Raw genomic sequence first — 15,866 nt, forward strand, 5'->3', positions numbered from 1 at the left:
ATGTTTTATGGAAATACTACAAACTTGATATCTTTAGCCGTTGAAAATATGCCATTTTTAACGTTTATTCTACTTTAAAAATTCAATTGTAGATCAAGTAATTTGTCAGTTTTTTATTAATTTTTGTCCAATTCCCCTTTCTCACTATGAAAGGTGCCTTTCACCGCATCGGTACGAAAAAAAGATCGATGTATAGTCTGTCCATATAATCAGAACCTACTCTTTTTCTAAAGACAAAAACTATTCTACAAAGATCAAACAACGTTTTATGTAATATGTAAGTAAGTTATATATCTCTACAAGAGAGAAAACTTTAATTGTTGAGATTTGTTGTTAGGCTGCGCTCATGCCCAAAGTGAAAGTTGTGATCACTTCCGAGTTCTACCCTAGGGGGAAGTCACCGATTTTATCCCGCCCATATGCGAGCTACTGACTCTAAAATAGTTCCTCTCCAGACATAACCATTCAGGACGAACAAAAACGACTCGTATGGCCACATTTTGTAATCCTAGCGGAGAATTGTCCATATTTAGGGCATGTACTTGACCGTGGGATCTTTCGATGTGAAAGTTACACCCAGATAATATTTTGGAAATGAACGAACTCGCGCTGAGGACCAACAAGGGGCTGTATGTGGGCGGGGAGACCGTCTATGGGTGAGTCTAGCGTGACACTGCCTGGAATGTAATCATTTAGCTAGGTCAAGGTTATGTACACAAACAAATTATTATATGGTATGAGTTTCCCTGAACTTTGAACGTGTAACTCCCCAAGGCCGACATTTATTAGACTGAATTGTTTTGGACACATGTAATGTTTTGACAATAATTTTCTAACTTGAATCTAAGCCATAGTCACATTCACAGTAGAGGTTGTAAGCAAATCATCCGAGTAAAACCATTGATCAATGTATCTTTAATTTTTACATTAGTTGGTCAACAAACAGTGATTTTTCAAGTGTCACACCTACTAACTGTTACAGGTATAAAAGAAAACTATGTTAACAGTAACTGTAAATGCAGAAATTTTCGCAGTGGTTTTATGTCTGCGGTTCTCGTGTTAAGCTCTTTGCCGGGTCTACTATTGTCGCAAACGCGAACATAAAACTACCACGAACACTGAAAAGTATGAAATTAATGATGCCCGATGGTTGTCCAACATTCGTAATGGCTTTTCTTACATTAACGTTTTCATTAAACGTTATGCTGTCTTGTAGCATTCCAGTTATCATATTATATCATGTTTGTTCCAGAGCGGTGTATCTCCAGATTGACCGTGTTACGTCAGGAACCGGGGTCAAGCTGAAGTTCCACGGGTATGAAGACTGTAAGTACGGCAGACAAGTACCTACATGTAGACATGGCGCGTGTATCATATGTACAGGAAGAATGCTGAAATACCCAACTATATATAGGTATCATATTTATGGGCGTGGGATCCTACAGTCTTGTGAAGACACTTTGAAAGCTACTGAAATCTATATGATGTAAGTGCATGTTTATTGAGTCAATGGACGACTTAAGACATTTATTGAGTCAGTGTTCGACTTAAGACGTCACTTCAAGCTTAATGCTCCCTCAATACAGTTGCCTAATCTTAAATCCAGAGTTGATGTCCCAGAACCAGGGTCAAAATAAACGTCCTAAAAAATCAATACAGATACAGAAATCAAATCGGCCATCCTTCAGAGTGACACAAACTAGTGTGACTTTCCCTGTTTCTATCCCATAACATTAAGCACATTGCCCTCATTACAGTTCTTTATAGCTGTAAGTGTGGTAGTGTGATTTGGTTCCTAATTCCCAAAACACCAGTTGGATTCTAGTAATACAATACACAAGTTGAAGCAGAGGTCACATGTGTAAGGTGCATGAGGTCTCAGTCACATCCGTCCTATGATAGCTTTACGGCAACAAACCAAGAGCATTTGGGAGACGGTTGCGGATGTGTGGTAAAACCGTGGTCTAACGGGATGGAAAAGTTTGCCGTAGAATCATTTCTAAATGTTGGATCTGTCATTCACTACCAAAAATGCATTTTCTTACTTTTCTTGTTACTTCTTATACACAGAAAAAAATTCTTAAAAGAAGAAAACTTTCTGTGTTTAATAAGAAAACCATTTTGTCCACGAGTTAAGAATTTCTTTCTTAAGTAATTTTTTCTTAGAAAATTTGTCTTGAAGCTAGATAATTCAAGAAAGGGGAGAAAAAAAATCTTCTAATTTCTTAACATAACAAGAAAAATAATCTTGAAGTTAATAAAAACAAGAAATTTAGACTTGTATTTCTAGAAATTCTTTATGGTTAAAAACTTGCTGAGAAATAGTTTCTAAACTTAATAGAATTAGGAAAGTGTTCCTTGTTATGAGATTTTCCATCGAAACGATCAGACAAATTCATCAATTTTTCTTTCTTATTCATTCTTGAAATTCTATATATAAGATAATTTGTCCACGAGTTAAGAAAAAACAAGAAAACTAGAAAAACAAGAAAAACTATTTTTGGTAGTGTTGACACAGCCTTGCTGAAGATCCTATGTGACTAGTATGATGTATGTGTTAAACAGAGATCAAGAAAGATACTCTTTCTTCACTCCCATCTCCCTGTGCTCATCTTGTCTTGAGTGGAAGATGAGGATAACAGATTGACCTGTCCCATGGTGGTACTGATGGGACAGTGATGAGTCATGGTCTCTGTCTCCCGGGCAGACCTCCTGGGGTAGAAACTAAGAAAGGATAATGGACCCTCTTCAGACAAGGAATAAAGGGGTGTGACTCATCTTTGGCCTGAAGCTTCCAAGAAGCAATAGTTAAACAGATGTTTGTTTCATTACCTCTGGTTAACAATGTTTGTGAAAGAAGAACATTAGTGGTTGATATACTTGACCCTGTGTGTGAAGGAGTCTATGCTTTCGGTGTGTGTTTGTTTGGGTTGCCGTTTTCATTTTCTGTAATTCTTGATTTGTTAACTGTAACTTAATTCTAGCTGATTTAACAGTCACTAGTCAACAGCTAAAATTTCATCATCGCAAATGTTTGATCACTAATATTTGTTCCCACCGTTAAGATTAAGTGCCGTGACCTACTCCATTTTCCCTCAACCGCTATATTTCCTGCCGCTATATTAAAGTGATTTACAGTAGTTACATTTGTATCTGCACTGTCAGTGTGACACTGTCAGTAGACTAGAGTGACAGGAAGTGAATGAAAAGATATCGGCAAAGCTCAGGCTTGCTGGAGTGGTAGGAAGTATAGGTCAGAGGTGGAAGAATTAGAGTCATTAATCAGACTTGAGAGTCCAGTTCATGGGGAAGGGCTGTTTCCAGGAACCTTTCCTCCATCCTGGGACGAATATTTGCAAAAAATCCACCCTGTCAGTCCAAAGAATCTGACCTTGACGACTTGAAATTGATGAAATATATTTTGCCACTGTATTATCCTTAGCATGACTGATTTAATTTACACATGTTCAGTTTACTATGAAGAGAGGGGGTCACAGCGCTACTCTGGTACGGGGGAGTTCTCTGTGATGAGGGGTCGTAAAGAACACTTTGATGTGGAAGTGCCCATCTATACAAGCACAGGTGAGATTTGGTTACATTGTAAAAATGTTTCATACAACTAAGTCACTATATCTTTCACCCTTCATTATCTTTTTATCTACCTCTTGTGCGTGTACGTACCTTCCAGCTAAAAGAAAAACACTGACATACTGTCCTAAATTGTTCCTTAATCATAATCAAGTTAAATGCATATAAAACACATGTACATGCATATCAATTGGATCTTTTTGTTTTCTTTTTGTTTTTAACGAACTCGCTCAGTGCAAGGCCGTAGGGGGCCACTCATCAAAGCACTGAACTAATTCTTACTGAAGCAGCATCTCTTCACCCTAGGTCAGAAACATCAATGCTCGAGACAAGCTTTAAGTATTGACTTCACTTACCCATTAGGAGAAGCAGGGGTTACGAAGGCTGCTCGGGAAATTAAATTCCCTACCCCATTTAGGCCAGAATGTTTTGATCCACTCACACCGGGGCATGCCCCTACTCTTTTTCTTTGCTCTGAATACTTTTGGTTTAAATTTCTGGATTGCCTATGTCTTCCAGATCCTATCCCGTTGGGGTGCTATGTCTTCCCCTTCCAGTATGAACTACCTGCTGACTTACCAGGTAGGAACAAAATTATACCATATAAAATTTGAGGGGAAAATATCATAAATTGAAGTCAAAGTTTGCTGTTTATCGTTTCGTTAATATTTTCTGTTTGTGATCTTACTTACTGAAATTATTTGAAGTACATTAGTTATTACAATTCTTTGCTGCTGTGTATAGTTTTTATGCATATTTGGTCATTTGTGTATTATTCTATGATGATGTACTATTCTATGTTTTGTTTTGTTTTTATTTTCTACAAACTGTGTCTGTTCTTATGCATAGCCACTTTCCACTGTAAGGGCCCACTGTATGAGGCCACGATCAAGTACGAAGTCAAGGCTTGTGTGATCGGGAAAGAAACCAACCTAAAGGCAAGTACATAGACAAGCACTCTAGAGGATTTGTCCAGAAAAACACAAGTCTTGGTCAGGTGCCAGGGGTGTAGAAGTGTGTGCCAGTTCCCATGCCCTTGGCTTTGCACCACGCTCCTGTTCTCAATTAAAGATGGTATCACTCAGTGCGCAATGTTTAGAGAGCTGTAGAGGAAGTGTTATGGTTGCCAGAAAGTTACTAAATACGTTATCTTATTGATGAAAGAAAGCCACATTGTTATGCAATTGGATACAGTTTAGTAGAACTAGAAGTGAAATTGTACTTTAACTTCAGAACTCTTCTGCCGTTTCAGTTAAGATTTTTTTAAAGCTAGGAAGCTATTGGTGTTGTGAGAGTTAACATTTGTTAATTCATTTTGTGGGATACAGTGATAAGACTTAAAATTGTTAATGGAGATGTTGGTTTGTGTCTTTTGGATTTGACAGGGCACTGTGTAAAAAGATTTTGCAATAGGGAAATAATTTTTTTTAAGATTCCCCTCCAAACTGCTCAACGTGTGTTTGAATATCCCTGACGTAAAAGATTATAAGCAGGTGGAGCTTGTTTTGTTCAGGTTTCCACCCCTCCATTGTCATTTTCTGACAAGATTGTTGGACAGTGGCCATGAGCTCAATGTCAAGGCCTTAGCATGTCTTCATTATCTACTTGGAATTCTGGCAACAGTGCACTAAAGCAGAGACAGTTTAGAAGTGGTTCTTACTGTTGATCTCTTAGCATTCTAAAGAAATCTTCTTCAGTCCAGATAAGGCTGCTAGAAGAAGGTTATGAATTGTAGTTTACTTACTAATTACACTGGCATGGACTTGGTTCTAATTTATCAACCTCATTTCAAAAGATGTGATTAAAGGCAACCAAAGCAATATTAGGGACAAAAATGGAAATATAAAAAAGGCAAAATCTTTATGGTAGTGACATTTACTAACATTGTTTAGCACATTTGCGTAATAACTTCATACTTTTAGGATTTTAAAGCCGCGCAAAATGATCTCCATAGTTTCGCGTGCCTACAAAAACTCCGGCCACGATTTTCAGTGAGTTCTCACATCACAACAACGTTGTATTTTTGCATCATGGACATTGCTATACATTGTGATAGTGTTGTTTGAACTAACCATGTATAGAAATGACTTAAAAAATTGACTTTCAAAATCCGATTTTTCGGACCCTACTATTGCTTGGGTTTCCTTTAAGATGTTTCTGTAAGAAATGATCCATAGATTGATAGAACCTTGTAGACTGCAGTACTGATAATGTTACAATTTGAGATCAAGACAAAGATTGTACAGATTGCAGTACGAGTGTATGTTAGGAGTTTTTCAGCAACCAGGGCTCGAAATAGTGGGTGCATGTGCACCTGTGTGCACCCAAAATTGGAGCTGTGCACCTAATTTTTGACTGTGGGTGCACTGGTGCACATAGATATTTTTGTACTCTATAGGGTAACGGTTCTCTTGTACACTAGCATACAGAATATTTTTGAAATGGAAGTATCAGAAAAAGCAATATAACCTGTTGTTGTACTTTATTTGATGTACTGCTTGGTTGAAATCTGGATAGAATATTACACATTGAAGTTCTTAATTAAGAGAGGCAGTAGCATCAAACGTCTGTTTTGCTGACATTCAACGTTATTTATGTGGTGCACCCAAATTTTTTTCTGTGCACCTAATTTTTTTGGTTGGGTGCACCTATTTCCACAAAAGAATGTCGAGCCCTGGCAACACACTGCACTCAAGTCTGACAAACAAAATGAATGTAGGGTAACTCTCGCCTTGGCAGAACATCTGTTAGTCCCTCCAACCAGTTTGTGCTGACTGAGCAACCAGGAAATCTCAGGTCATGTCGGTGCACCCCCCAGGGCCAAGGATGGGTGATGTCATACCGACAGTCAGCGGTAAACTCAGGGGGTCAGGGACCTAAACTTACAGCAAAACAGTTTTTTTGACTGTCTGCCAGTTAATGCCAAGCAGAGGGAAGTTATTAAGAAACGTAGTTATCATCATTTTTAGATCTGTCTTCTAGAATTGTGTCTTCTAAAATTGGTAGATAAAATTGTCTTGACAGATTGGGAGAAAGTGCTTCTGCCAGCTCAGAGAAAAACTCAGGGTAAAACATTCAACAAGGGTTTTATGAAGTGGGAGGAATCTAATTTAAAAAATGCAGGTCTGTCAATATTTCAATTAGAATAACCCTAAGGCTTTTAAAAATCATGACGACCACTTAGGCCACACCAATTTAATTCCTTTGTAACGGATTTCTATTTTCTAAGAAAAAAAAAATTAGAAAAAAAAATCATGAAAACAGAAGGCTGGGCCGTTTTTCTTATTCTTTTTTTCTAAAATTTTTTTGTTTGGGGAAAATAAAGATCTGTTAACCAAGAAATTAATTTGGTGTGGCCTAAGTGGCCGTAATGATTTTTAAAAGCCTGAGGGTTATTCTAATTGAAATGTTGACAGACATGCAATTTTTTAAGCACTTATTACATATAAGTAACTTCGGTTTGACTCACGAATGTTTTCCCTAACAGGTTTCCCAACCCCTGATTATCCGCGAGGTTGTTGAACCCTCCCTGCTGAAGGATGCAGTGAGGTATGAGGACCAGAGCGAGGTGCTGAAATGTGGGTGCTATCGTCAGGGAGATATCTCAGTCGTAGCAAGGTAAGATAACATGTGCACTGGAACCTCTGGTATGCTCCCAGACATTTTAATTACATCTCTTACATGTGTATGTCGGCCGTTATCAAGATTTTGACAGAGAAGAAGATGCACACATGTCTAACTAATTGTATGGGGCCTGAAAAAAATTTATATGTGATGATATCTACCAATGTAGGATAAATTAAAGAATATAGACATTTAAAAAGTTTGGGAAACTTTCAATCATGAAAAATGAAATGAAAAGTTGACCAGACATGCAAGTATGTAGTTTTTTTTTTAACAAACAGGGACGAGGCCTAGGTGTTCAAGAAAGACTTTTTGTAAAAAAAATGTCTCCAACGGTCCAACCTAATTTGATAGGCATTGTTTTATTAGATTAGTTATTTTTGCATTTCAGTTAGTTAAAATCCTCCCACACCATAAGGTGTATAGGGCGGTGCCCATCCCTGTTTCATAGCCCTGGGCCACACTGTGGTGCAATCACTGCAGCAGGGGGCTAGTCCACTGGCAGCGCGCTGAGTGTGTATAACTTCCATACTGTTTCATAAGTATGTATTTAATAAGTCTTTGACTCAATGCGCCTCTTGTCCAGAGGTGTCCTACCCTGGAGTTGAACTCGGGCCTTCTGGTTCCAAGTACATGTAATCAGAACCAGATGTGGTAAGTAACAGAAGCGAAGACCACTACACCACAGGGACACTTTTAGCCTTGTCAAAATAGATTAACCAAACCATGGAATCCATCTTATCCATGATGTTATAAATATCTCTTCCCCCCACAGTTTGGACAAGACTGAGTACACAGTGGGTGACACTGGCACTGTCAGTGTGGACATCAGTAATAGCACATCAGTGAAAATCAGGAATATCAGAGTCAATGTGAGTACATTCTACACTTGAAGAAGTAGTATAAATTCATGTGTTTTTGATAAATATTTCTACCAAGAGGTTATATCGGTTTGTTGATCAACAATTAATAATTAATATGGCCAAGCTTGTCAACTGTGTGACAGGGGCTTTAGAAAATTCAGTATCCTTTGCCACTGTGATCTGGTGCAAGCCCCCTAGCAGCTTCTTGTCATATTGCAGATTACAAGCACGTAAATCCTAACACAAAGATGACAGATAGGTATAGACTAGGGGTGGGTATACGTACCGGTACATAAAATTCAGGTCCGATCCAGGTCCGGACCTGTACCTGTACCTGATTATAGTAGTGTCACAGTACATCATATTTCGGAGAGCGAGACACACGTAAAAGTCTCCAAACGTAATGTCTGGAACGATATAATTTTTTAGGTTTGCACTTTGTCTCAAAATTATAACTTTACTCTCCTCGCCGTCTGTTTACTCATCCTTTAAGTGTTTCTAGATATGATTCACAGCTAACGTCTTCGAAAACGACTCGTCAAATCTGCTGTTTTGTATTTTCTTAGACCAGTTATGTGGCTGCCTGCTGGTAGCCTGGTACTATGAATTTTCTAATCGGTCCATAGGCCGGTCCACTGATTTTTTACGGACCGTTTTTTGGACCGGTCCATTAAGAAATACTGGTTTTGTACCGGTACACACCCCTAGTATAGACATATGGAAAGGATAGACATACATGTATGGGCCGACGCTATGCTCTGTTGGCAGATGTTTGTGCTCTCTAGGGCTGTCTGGTGACTGATATTTATATGATGAATCCACAACAGGTGACAGATATATTCTTCAGGCTCTTTAGAGTGCTATTATGGTATTCAAGCAGGTCAGTAAGGTCGGCAGTCTAGCATTTATCAGTTGAAATTAAGTTCCAGAAATTCTGGTTGATTCCCATGTGGATTATATCTTACACACTACCATTGCTGTGGGAAAGGCATTACGTGTAGTATTCATGCATGATTTATTAGCTCGCTGATACATTTATACATGTATATTATATATTCAATGAACGTAAAAATTTGACATTCAAAAAAATACTTTCCTTTGATACTGTTACAGTACTTTTTTTAAATTCCAACACCTATGTTTGTTTTCAAAAAAAATCACTGGTCTGTCAACATGCCATATTTTAGTCATTTCTATCCATAGTAAGTTGGAATAACACTATCCCTTTGCATATTGGCCATCATGGAGTAAAGATGCGATGTTGTTGTGTGGTGGGAACTCATTGAAAATCTGAGCACTTGGAGGCCAGCCATTACATGTATTTCAAATCTTTCGAACATGAGCGATTCTGACCGATAAGTCCCGAACGCTTCCGGAGAAACAATCACGTGGTCATGGCTCAATGTCCACGGGCATTGTGACGTCACTCGGCCAGAAGTTACGGAAAATTGTCAACAGAAAACGGTTACGGCTGGATTCTGGGCTGATTTTTGGGTCGTACCAATAAATAAGAAACTCCTTCTGTGACTTGTTTCTGCGCACTTTTTAAACGCCCAAAATATGAAATAAGGATGCAAATGTGCTGGTATGGGGAAGTAAATGTCAATTTCATATAGATTGCTGTATCCAGAATATTTCCAGTTTTACCCCCTGAAATTGCTTAGGGCACCTTTAAGACTAGATTGCTTACATTCATAACATAGTAACTTGTCCAAATTTAGAGATACTAGAAAATGTTACAAACTCCAAATTTCTAGTACCTACAAGCTCTGTGAATAGTTTCATCAGATTGGTGAATAAATACATTGTAACTGGATAATAAATGCTACAAACAACTTTGTTATCCTTTGAAAAAAGATTGTTTTGTATCTCCACCTTGCAGATGAAGAGAGTAGTGCACCTGATGAAGGGTCAGAGGGTTTGTACAGCGACTGTTATTTGAAAAAAGATTGTTTTGTATCGCCCCCTTGCAGATGAAGAGAGTAGTGCATCTGATGAAGGGTCAATGGGTTTGTACAGCTGCAGCAGCAGAAGCTTCGAAGATGAGCAATCGTATGTCCGCCTCGGCCGGCCAGCCTGGGCCACTGGTCGAGAAGGTGTGGAGCGAGACACGCGAAGGAACAAGTAACAAGTGAGTCACTTGATTTACGCAAAAAAACACTAAGTCTTACTCATTACTAGTGTCTGTATAACGCAAACTCCAGCTGTGCGGGGGTTTCTCTCCCCTCCCCACGGAGTTTGTGCTCTGGTTGCTCTAAGCCGGGAGAACTGTTATCAAAAATGGTAACACCAATCATAGGGCAGGATTTCAGCTAGGCTCCCATTGCCATAGAAACCACCTAGTTAGCCTGTCTGTTAGCTGTCACACCTGGCACCACAGGCAGATGGGGAGGAAGGGATGGGAAATGAGATCCAGATGTTGGGAGGGTGAGAAATGAGATGTATCCAAGCAGGTTAAAAGGGATTTTAAACCTCCTTAGTTTATCTGTTCCTTTAGAGGCAGACAATGTCAGTTTCTCCCAAATCAAAAACCAAGTTTGAAAATCCAACAAGAAAAGACTTGACTGCCGAAAAATGTTCAAAGTACAGAGAAACGGCCTGTGAAACTCTCTTCCTACCACATGCAGATCAGACATCTGCAGCTGTCAATCACTGGATAGCAACAGCAATAGATCCTTAGCAACTAGAGTCTGGCCTGGGCAGGCAGCTCTGAGGGCTGATGACAGCTGCATAAATTATCCATATTTAGAAAGGAGGATTCCCTTGAGTTAGCGGCCCTAGCCATCAAGCTCTTGGGTTGCGAGGCGGTTACAGGGCGGCGAGCGGTCACAGGAGGCTTGATTGAATTCAGGCTAACTCATTACAAGCAACTGGATAAAATTTTGAAACAGCCAGACGTTTCAGACACCATCCACTGTCTTTCGTCAGCGACTAAAGGGAAAAACTGGAGAACCAATTGAAATGTTAATGAGGTGAAATTGTTTTTAGATTTCATTCTAACCAAAATAATTCACTGCAAAAGAAGTGTTTGCTAACATGCAAAGTTGATGCACTTATTTCTTTTGTTCCTTAGAAAAGTAGAGTTGGCCCTTCCTGTGGAACTGAAGAACCTTCCACCTGTAGTCAACCTTGGCAAGCATATCAAGGTGAGAGAGTCACATACATCTACTTATGTCATACCTGGGCCGCAAAACGTTTGATATGGGTGTTCCGGACCGTGTGATAATTTTCCATATCACACGGGGTTCCAAGTTGTATCACACGGGCTTCCATGGAATATTTATAATGCATTTCGAGCGCGCCGGTTGCGCCGCTGTCGAAAATTCGAATACCGGATTCGAAGGTTGGAATCAATGTTGTTACAGTTTTTTGTTCGAGGACACAAAACTCCCTCAACTTTTGGCGCATTCCGCATTGAAATGTGTGTTTTCTCGAGTGGGTGTGACCAAGGTATGACATAAATAAAATACAACACGGTGTATTCCACATCACCCTCGGTCCCAGCCTATGGCCGTCGGGCGATCCTACCCGCGGTCGGGCTGGTACCTCGGGTGATACGGAATACCCCGTGTTGTATTCTATATATACCAAAGTACATTGTAGGTACAAATGGGGGAGATGTTGTGTAGGGGTTAATACATGTACTCATCAGTAACCTTGATTAACATTAATCCGCCCGGGGTTACATAAATCCGCCACTTTGAAAAACAGTGGGTTTGAGAGATCTCTAGTGCAGCACCCCCAGGTATGCACAGTTTAGATATATAGGAGTGCATTATACTGGGGGACGTTTGGTTTGAGATCTGTTTGGATGTATCTTTTCAGGGTGGCAGAATTGTGTACCCGGGTGGAATAATGTTAGTAGATGTTAAATGCAACTTAAATGACTTCCTCAAGACACATATAAGCACCAGTTTTTATCCTGTTGTAAACAAATGAGTGTGGATAATGTAGTACTACCTGTATTATTCTATGTACATACCAGTACTAAAAAATATTGCTCTGTTTGTGAACAGTGTGTCTACAGAATACTGGTAGATGTTGGTCTGAAGTCATCCCTGTCCCTTCCAACTGGCCTGCTGAAGATACCATATCTCCACCCGCCCGGTAACTCAGAGGTACATCCCTCCAAACTTCAACACTTTAGAGTGTGTTTAACCTTCTCCCTGCTGCCTATTCTCTGTAAACAATAATAATAATAATGGTTTATTGGTCAGAAATTACCCATGCAATGGCAGCCAGTGCTGAATTGCTGCAGGGTTTACAATCACATAATACACAACAGATGCATTTTTGCTCCACACTTGCACTTTGTGGAACTGTCGCAAGGGTCTGGGCAGCTGCCATTCGGCACCAGCAGGTGACCTCAATATGACCTTCCCAAACCGAAGTCAGGTACCCATTCACACTTGGTGGAGTGAGGAAAGTCGTGTAAAGTGCCTTTCCCAAGGGCACAACATCCGGGTATATCGGTGGTTTCGAACCCGGGACCTCTCGGTTCTTGGTGAAACACCGTACCGATTGCGCCACACGAGTGACACAACGTCACAATACAGTACAATACAGACTGGGGTGCCAAATGGCTACTTCAGTGTGCTAAAGTTTAATCCCTAGCCTAGTAAGTTACGGTCAGGGCTAAATACTGGCACCTTGCTCAAGAGAAAAACTGGAGTATGTTGGATTTTATCCAATTCCGTTGGGTCCTAAAGTGGTTAATGTCTGACAATGATTTTGTATCTCCTCTTGTTGCAGTGGGATGACTGGAAACCCCCTCATTGGGTCTCCCAGTGTGAGAGAATGACAGTGGAAGGAAAATTTGCAGTGTCTTCAAATGTACTGGGTAAGTAAAACTTGCACCAGTGCAATAGCCGAGTGGGTAGAGTGTGTGCCTTGCATACGGTAGGTCGTGAGTTTCGATCCCCGGCCGTGGCATACCAAAGACTCTAAAAATGGTACACACTGCTTTCTCTGCTTAGCACTCAGCATTTGGGAAAGTGTATGGTAGTTAAACACACACCACTACCAGTGGACTAGCCACCTGCTGAAGTGACTTGCACGAAGTTGTGTGGCCCAGGGCTGATGAAACTGAGATGGGCACCACGTTATGCACCGTCTGGTGCGGGGAGGACTTTAACTTTTTTTTTAAAGTAACACTTGCTGTGGGAGGGGGGCAGGTAGACTTTGATGGAAGTGAATGGAGAAGGTTGTTCAAAGATCATCAATTGATGAGGAAATTACATGTATGTCTTAGAAAATGACAAGGAAAGAGGCCTGGAAATCCTGAGCTTTTTAACAGGAATCATACCATTTAGGCAAAAATATTATATTTCTTTCTGTAAATATTGATAATGTCATTTTTGTCATTGATTATCATCTCTCCATTTTCAGCACAAGAAGAGTTTGCAGGACTCCCTACATTTCAAGTACTGGTGGAAAATAAGTAGGGAAACACTACTACAGTACTGTAACAGCGAAAGATTTCCCGAGCTATTTTTGTAGGCATGCAATGCTGACCATTTTATCAGCACTGATATGCATATGTTAAAATTAAGGTAAGAATTAATCTACGTTTTTGGAAAAGAGTGCTGTAAGGCAAATAGTCTTGAACATGATATTTTTGTCACAGACATGTACATTAAGTGTACGTGGTCATGTAATCGTGTATCATTTAAAAGAGTGGAAAGATGTTATGTTCTTGTTCATATCTCACAATATCTTTTGAACATTTATTATACTGTCAAAACTTTATCTCTCAGCATAGTATGATCCAATGACATTATGTTATGTATAAATTTTACTGACTAATGCATTTTGTACATTGAAATTTGTAAATGTATTTCCTTTGATATTTGCTTTAGCTTGCATGTTCCAATGTATGCAAGTACATGTATGTGGGAATTTATTACAGTTTCAGCTTGATGTACATAGCTGACTTATATGTACCATATGATATGGAGTGTTCATAGGCTTAGGAGCTACTAGCCATATAATCCAGTCCAATGCAAGATGCTATTAAGTGATTTATGGCTTATAACAAGATGTATATTGATGTGCACATAAAGCACACACTATATGCACTGACCAGTCATCAGTAATAATCCAGAAAACAGCACTATACCATTTATGTTTTTTAGGAGAAACTAAGTATGATATGTTTGTTTCCCTGTAATGTTACATACTATTACGTTTGAATACTTGCCATGGATGGAGTATAAGTTCTAGCCAGTTTTTCGTTGTTTTGATGTTCAGTTGGATGTTCTAAGCTGTGTGTATTTTAAGATTTCTCACCAATTTCTTGTAGATGCAGTCCACAAGAATCCATGTAAAAGTACAACTGACATGCCATCAGAAAACATTTTAGGCAAAAAAAGTCTGCCAGTGAATTTCACCGGAGACAAAGTTTGCAGTATTTCTTGATTATGAATTATTTGTACTGCAGTATATTTACGCCTCAACAAGCTTAAAACACAGTGCACCGACCCACCTAAAACCAGCAATTTATTCTTGATGTTAATTGTTATGTATACTTGCAGGTATTTTGCAGGGTTGAAGCCCTTAGTATTCCAGATGTGTTCTTATGTTCAAATAGGGCGACTGTATCATAAATTGTGCCACCTACCAGACAACTTTGCACTTTTTCTTCTAAAAAATTATAACCTTTTATGTTATCATCTTTTATTTCTAACCTCCCTGTCTGGTAACAGGAACTTACTAACAGCTGGAAAATCACTTGCAACATTTTAAGTCTTTGTGTAAAATAATTATCTTGTGTAGTATAGTTAAGAAAAATTATGTTAGCTAAAAAGGGTCACGGTTTATATAAGTGCAACTGAATTTTCAAGGTTGACATATGGATTGTCAAAGACAGAAGCAAGTTCTTTGTTTTGGGAGTAAAAGTATTGTGTAACATTTCTTATTATTTGGAGAGTGACTTGTCAAGAAAGGTGTCTTAGAATGTAAGACATCACAGACACTTCTTATGCAGCATATTTAAGTAAGTGGTACTGAACTGTTGGAACAATAAGCATTCAAAATGCTCACAATATCAAGAGGTAAAAAATGGAACGTAACTTCTACAAGAAGAGTTGAAATTTTCTGAGTTGCAGAAATATACTGGTAAAAACTGGGCATCTGATGTTTTTGTGTGTTTTTGTGTGTACTATTGGTCTATATATGATGACAATACGTACTCAAAAGGTTGTCATATTTGATTTACTGTCCTGACCGGTATAGTTGAATGCGTCATTCTCCGTAATAGATCAATATACTGTACACCAATTTGCTTGCTACCAATAGGGATTGCAATCCTATGGATGAGACGCAGTATGACACCTAAACAAATTTTCGTTACAGGTACAGGTACACGGGTTTAGGTACAGGTCCGGACCTGAACCTGTACCTAAACTACTTGTTCAGAAAATGGTAGATTTTCAGTAAGGACAAAAGCATGTTTACAAATGAAAATTTGACTCCATCCTTGAAAATGTGCTTTATGTGCTGGAGTATAGTATAGATGTGGCTTTAGTGCACTGCCACCGTAATTTCATAGTAATTTTATCTGTAAAAGTGGCCATCCCCTGAGTCAAGCTTGACCTGATTAGTACCGGTCCAGTATCGGTCCACCAGGGTTCAGGTATTTTGGACCTGTACCTAATTGATTGTACCTGGTACTGTATCGGTACTTTTGTCCCATGTTTAAGAGCCACCCCTTTAGCAGGAGACACCCACTAAACTTATCAATAAGAGTTGTACGCAATAAGCATGACTGGGTCCAACCTTTCAGTGCTGTAT

General features: G+C 39.2%; 1 protein-coding gene across 1 annotated transcript; it reads left to right on the forward strand.

Annotated features, from left to right (window-relative positions):
* The first annotated feature begins 349 nt into the window (after nt 1-349).
* Nucleotides 350-15,203, forward strand: LOC136440243 (arrestin domain-containing protein A-like). The gene is made up of 12 exons (XM_066436151.1): nt 350-656; nt 1,253-1,326; nt 3,472-3,582; nt 4,108-4,170; nt 4,438-4,526; nt 7,076-7,206; nt 7,988-8,084; nt 10,049-10,206; nt 11,149-11,221; nt 12,092-12,193; nt 12,828-12,915; nt 13,464-15,203. Exons 1-12 carry the CDS (start codon nt 595-597, stop codon nt 13,517-13,519), a joined length of 1,104 nt encoding a protein of 367 aa, XP_066292248.1. The 5' UTR covers nt 350-594; the 3' UTR covers nt 13,520-15,203.
* Nucleotides 15,204-15,866: the final 663 nt, after the last annotated feature.

This window comes from Branchiostoma lanceolatum, chromosome 8, assembly GCF_035083965.1.
Source record: "Branchiostoma lanceolatum isolate klBraLanc5 chromosome 8, klBraLanc5.hap2, whole genome shotgun sequence".
Classification (NCBI taxonomy): Eukaryota; Metazoa; Chordata; class Leptocardii; order Amphioxiformes; family Branchiostomatidae; genus Branchiostoma; species Branchiostoma lanceolatum.

Bases quoted from the DNA above. Each gene is read 5' to 3' on its own strand.
- LOC136440243 (XM_066436151.1), top strand. From the start codon at position 595: ATGAACGAACTCGCGCTGAGGACCAACAAGGGGCTGTATGTGGGCGGG. The intron at 8,085-10,048 runs GTGAGTACATTC...GCCCCCTTGCAG, and splicing joins TCAGGAATATCAGAGTCAAT to ATGAAGAGAGTAGTGCATCT. The intron at 11,222-12,091 runs GTGAGAGAGTCA...GTTTGTGAACAG, and splicing joins ACCTTGGCAAGCATATCAAG to TGTGTCTACAGAATACTGGT.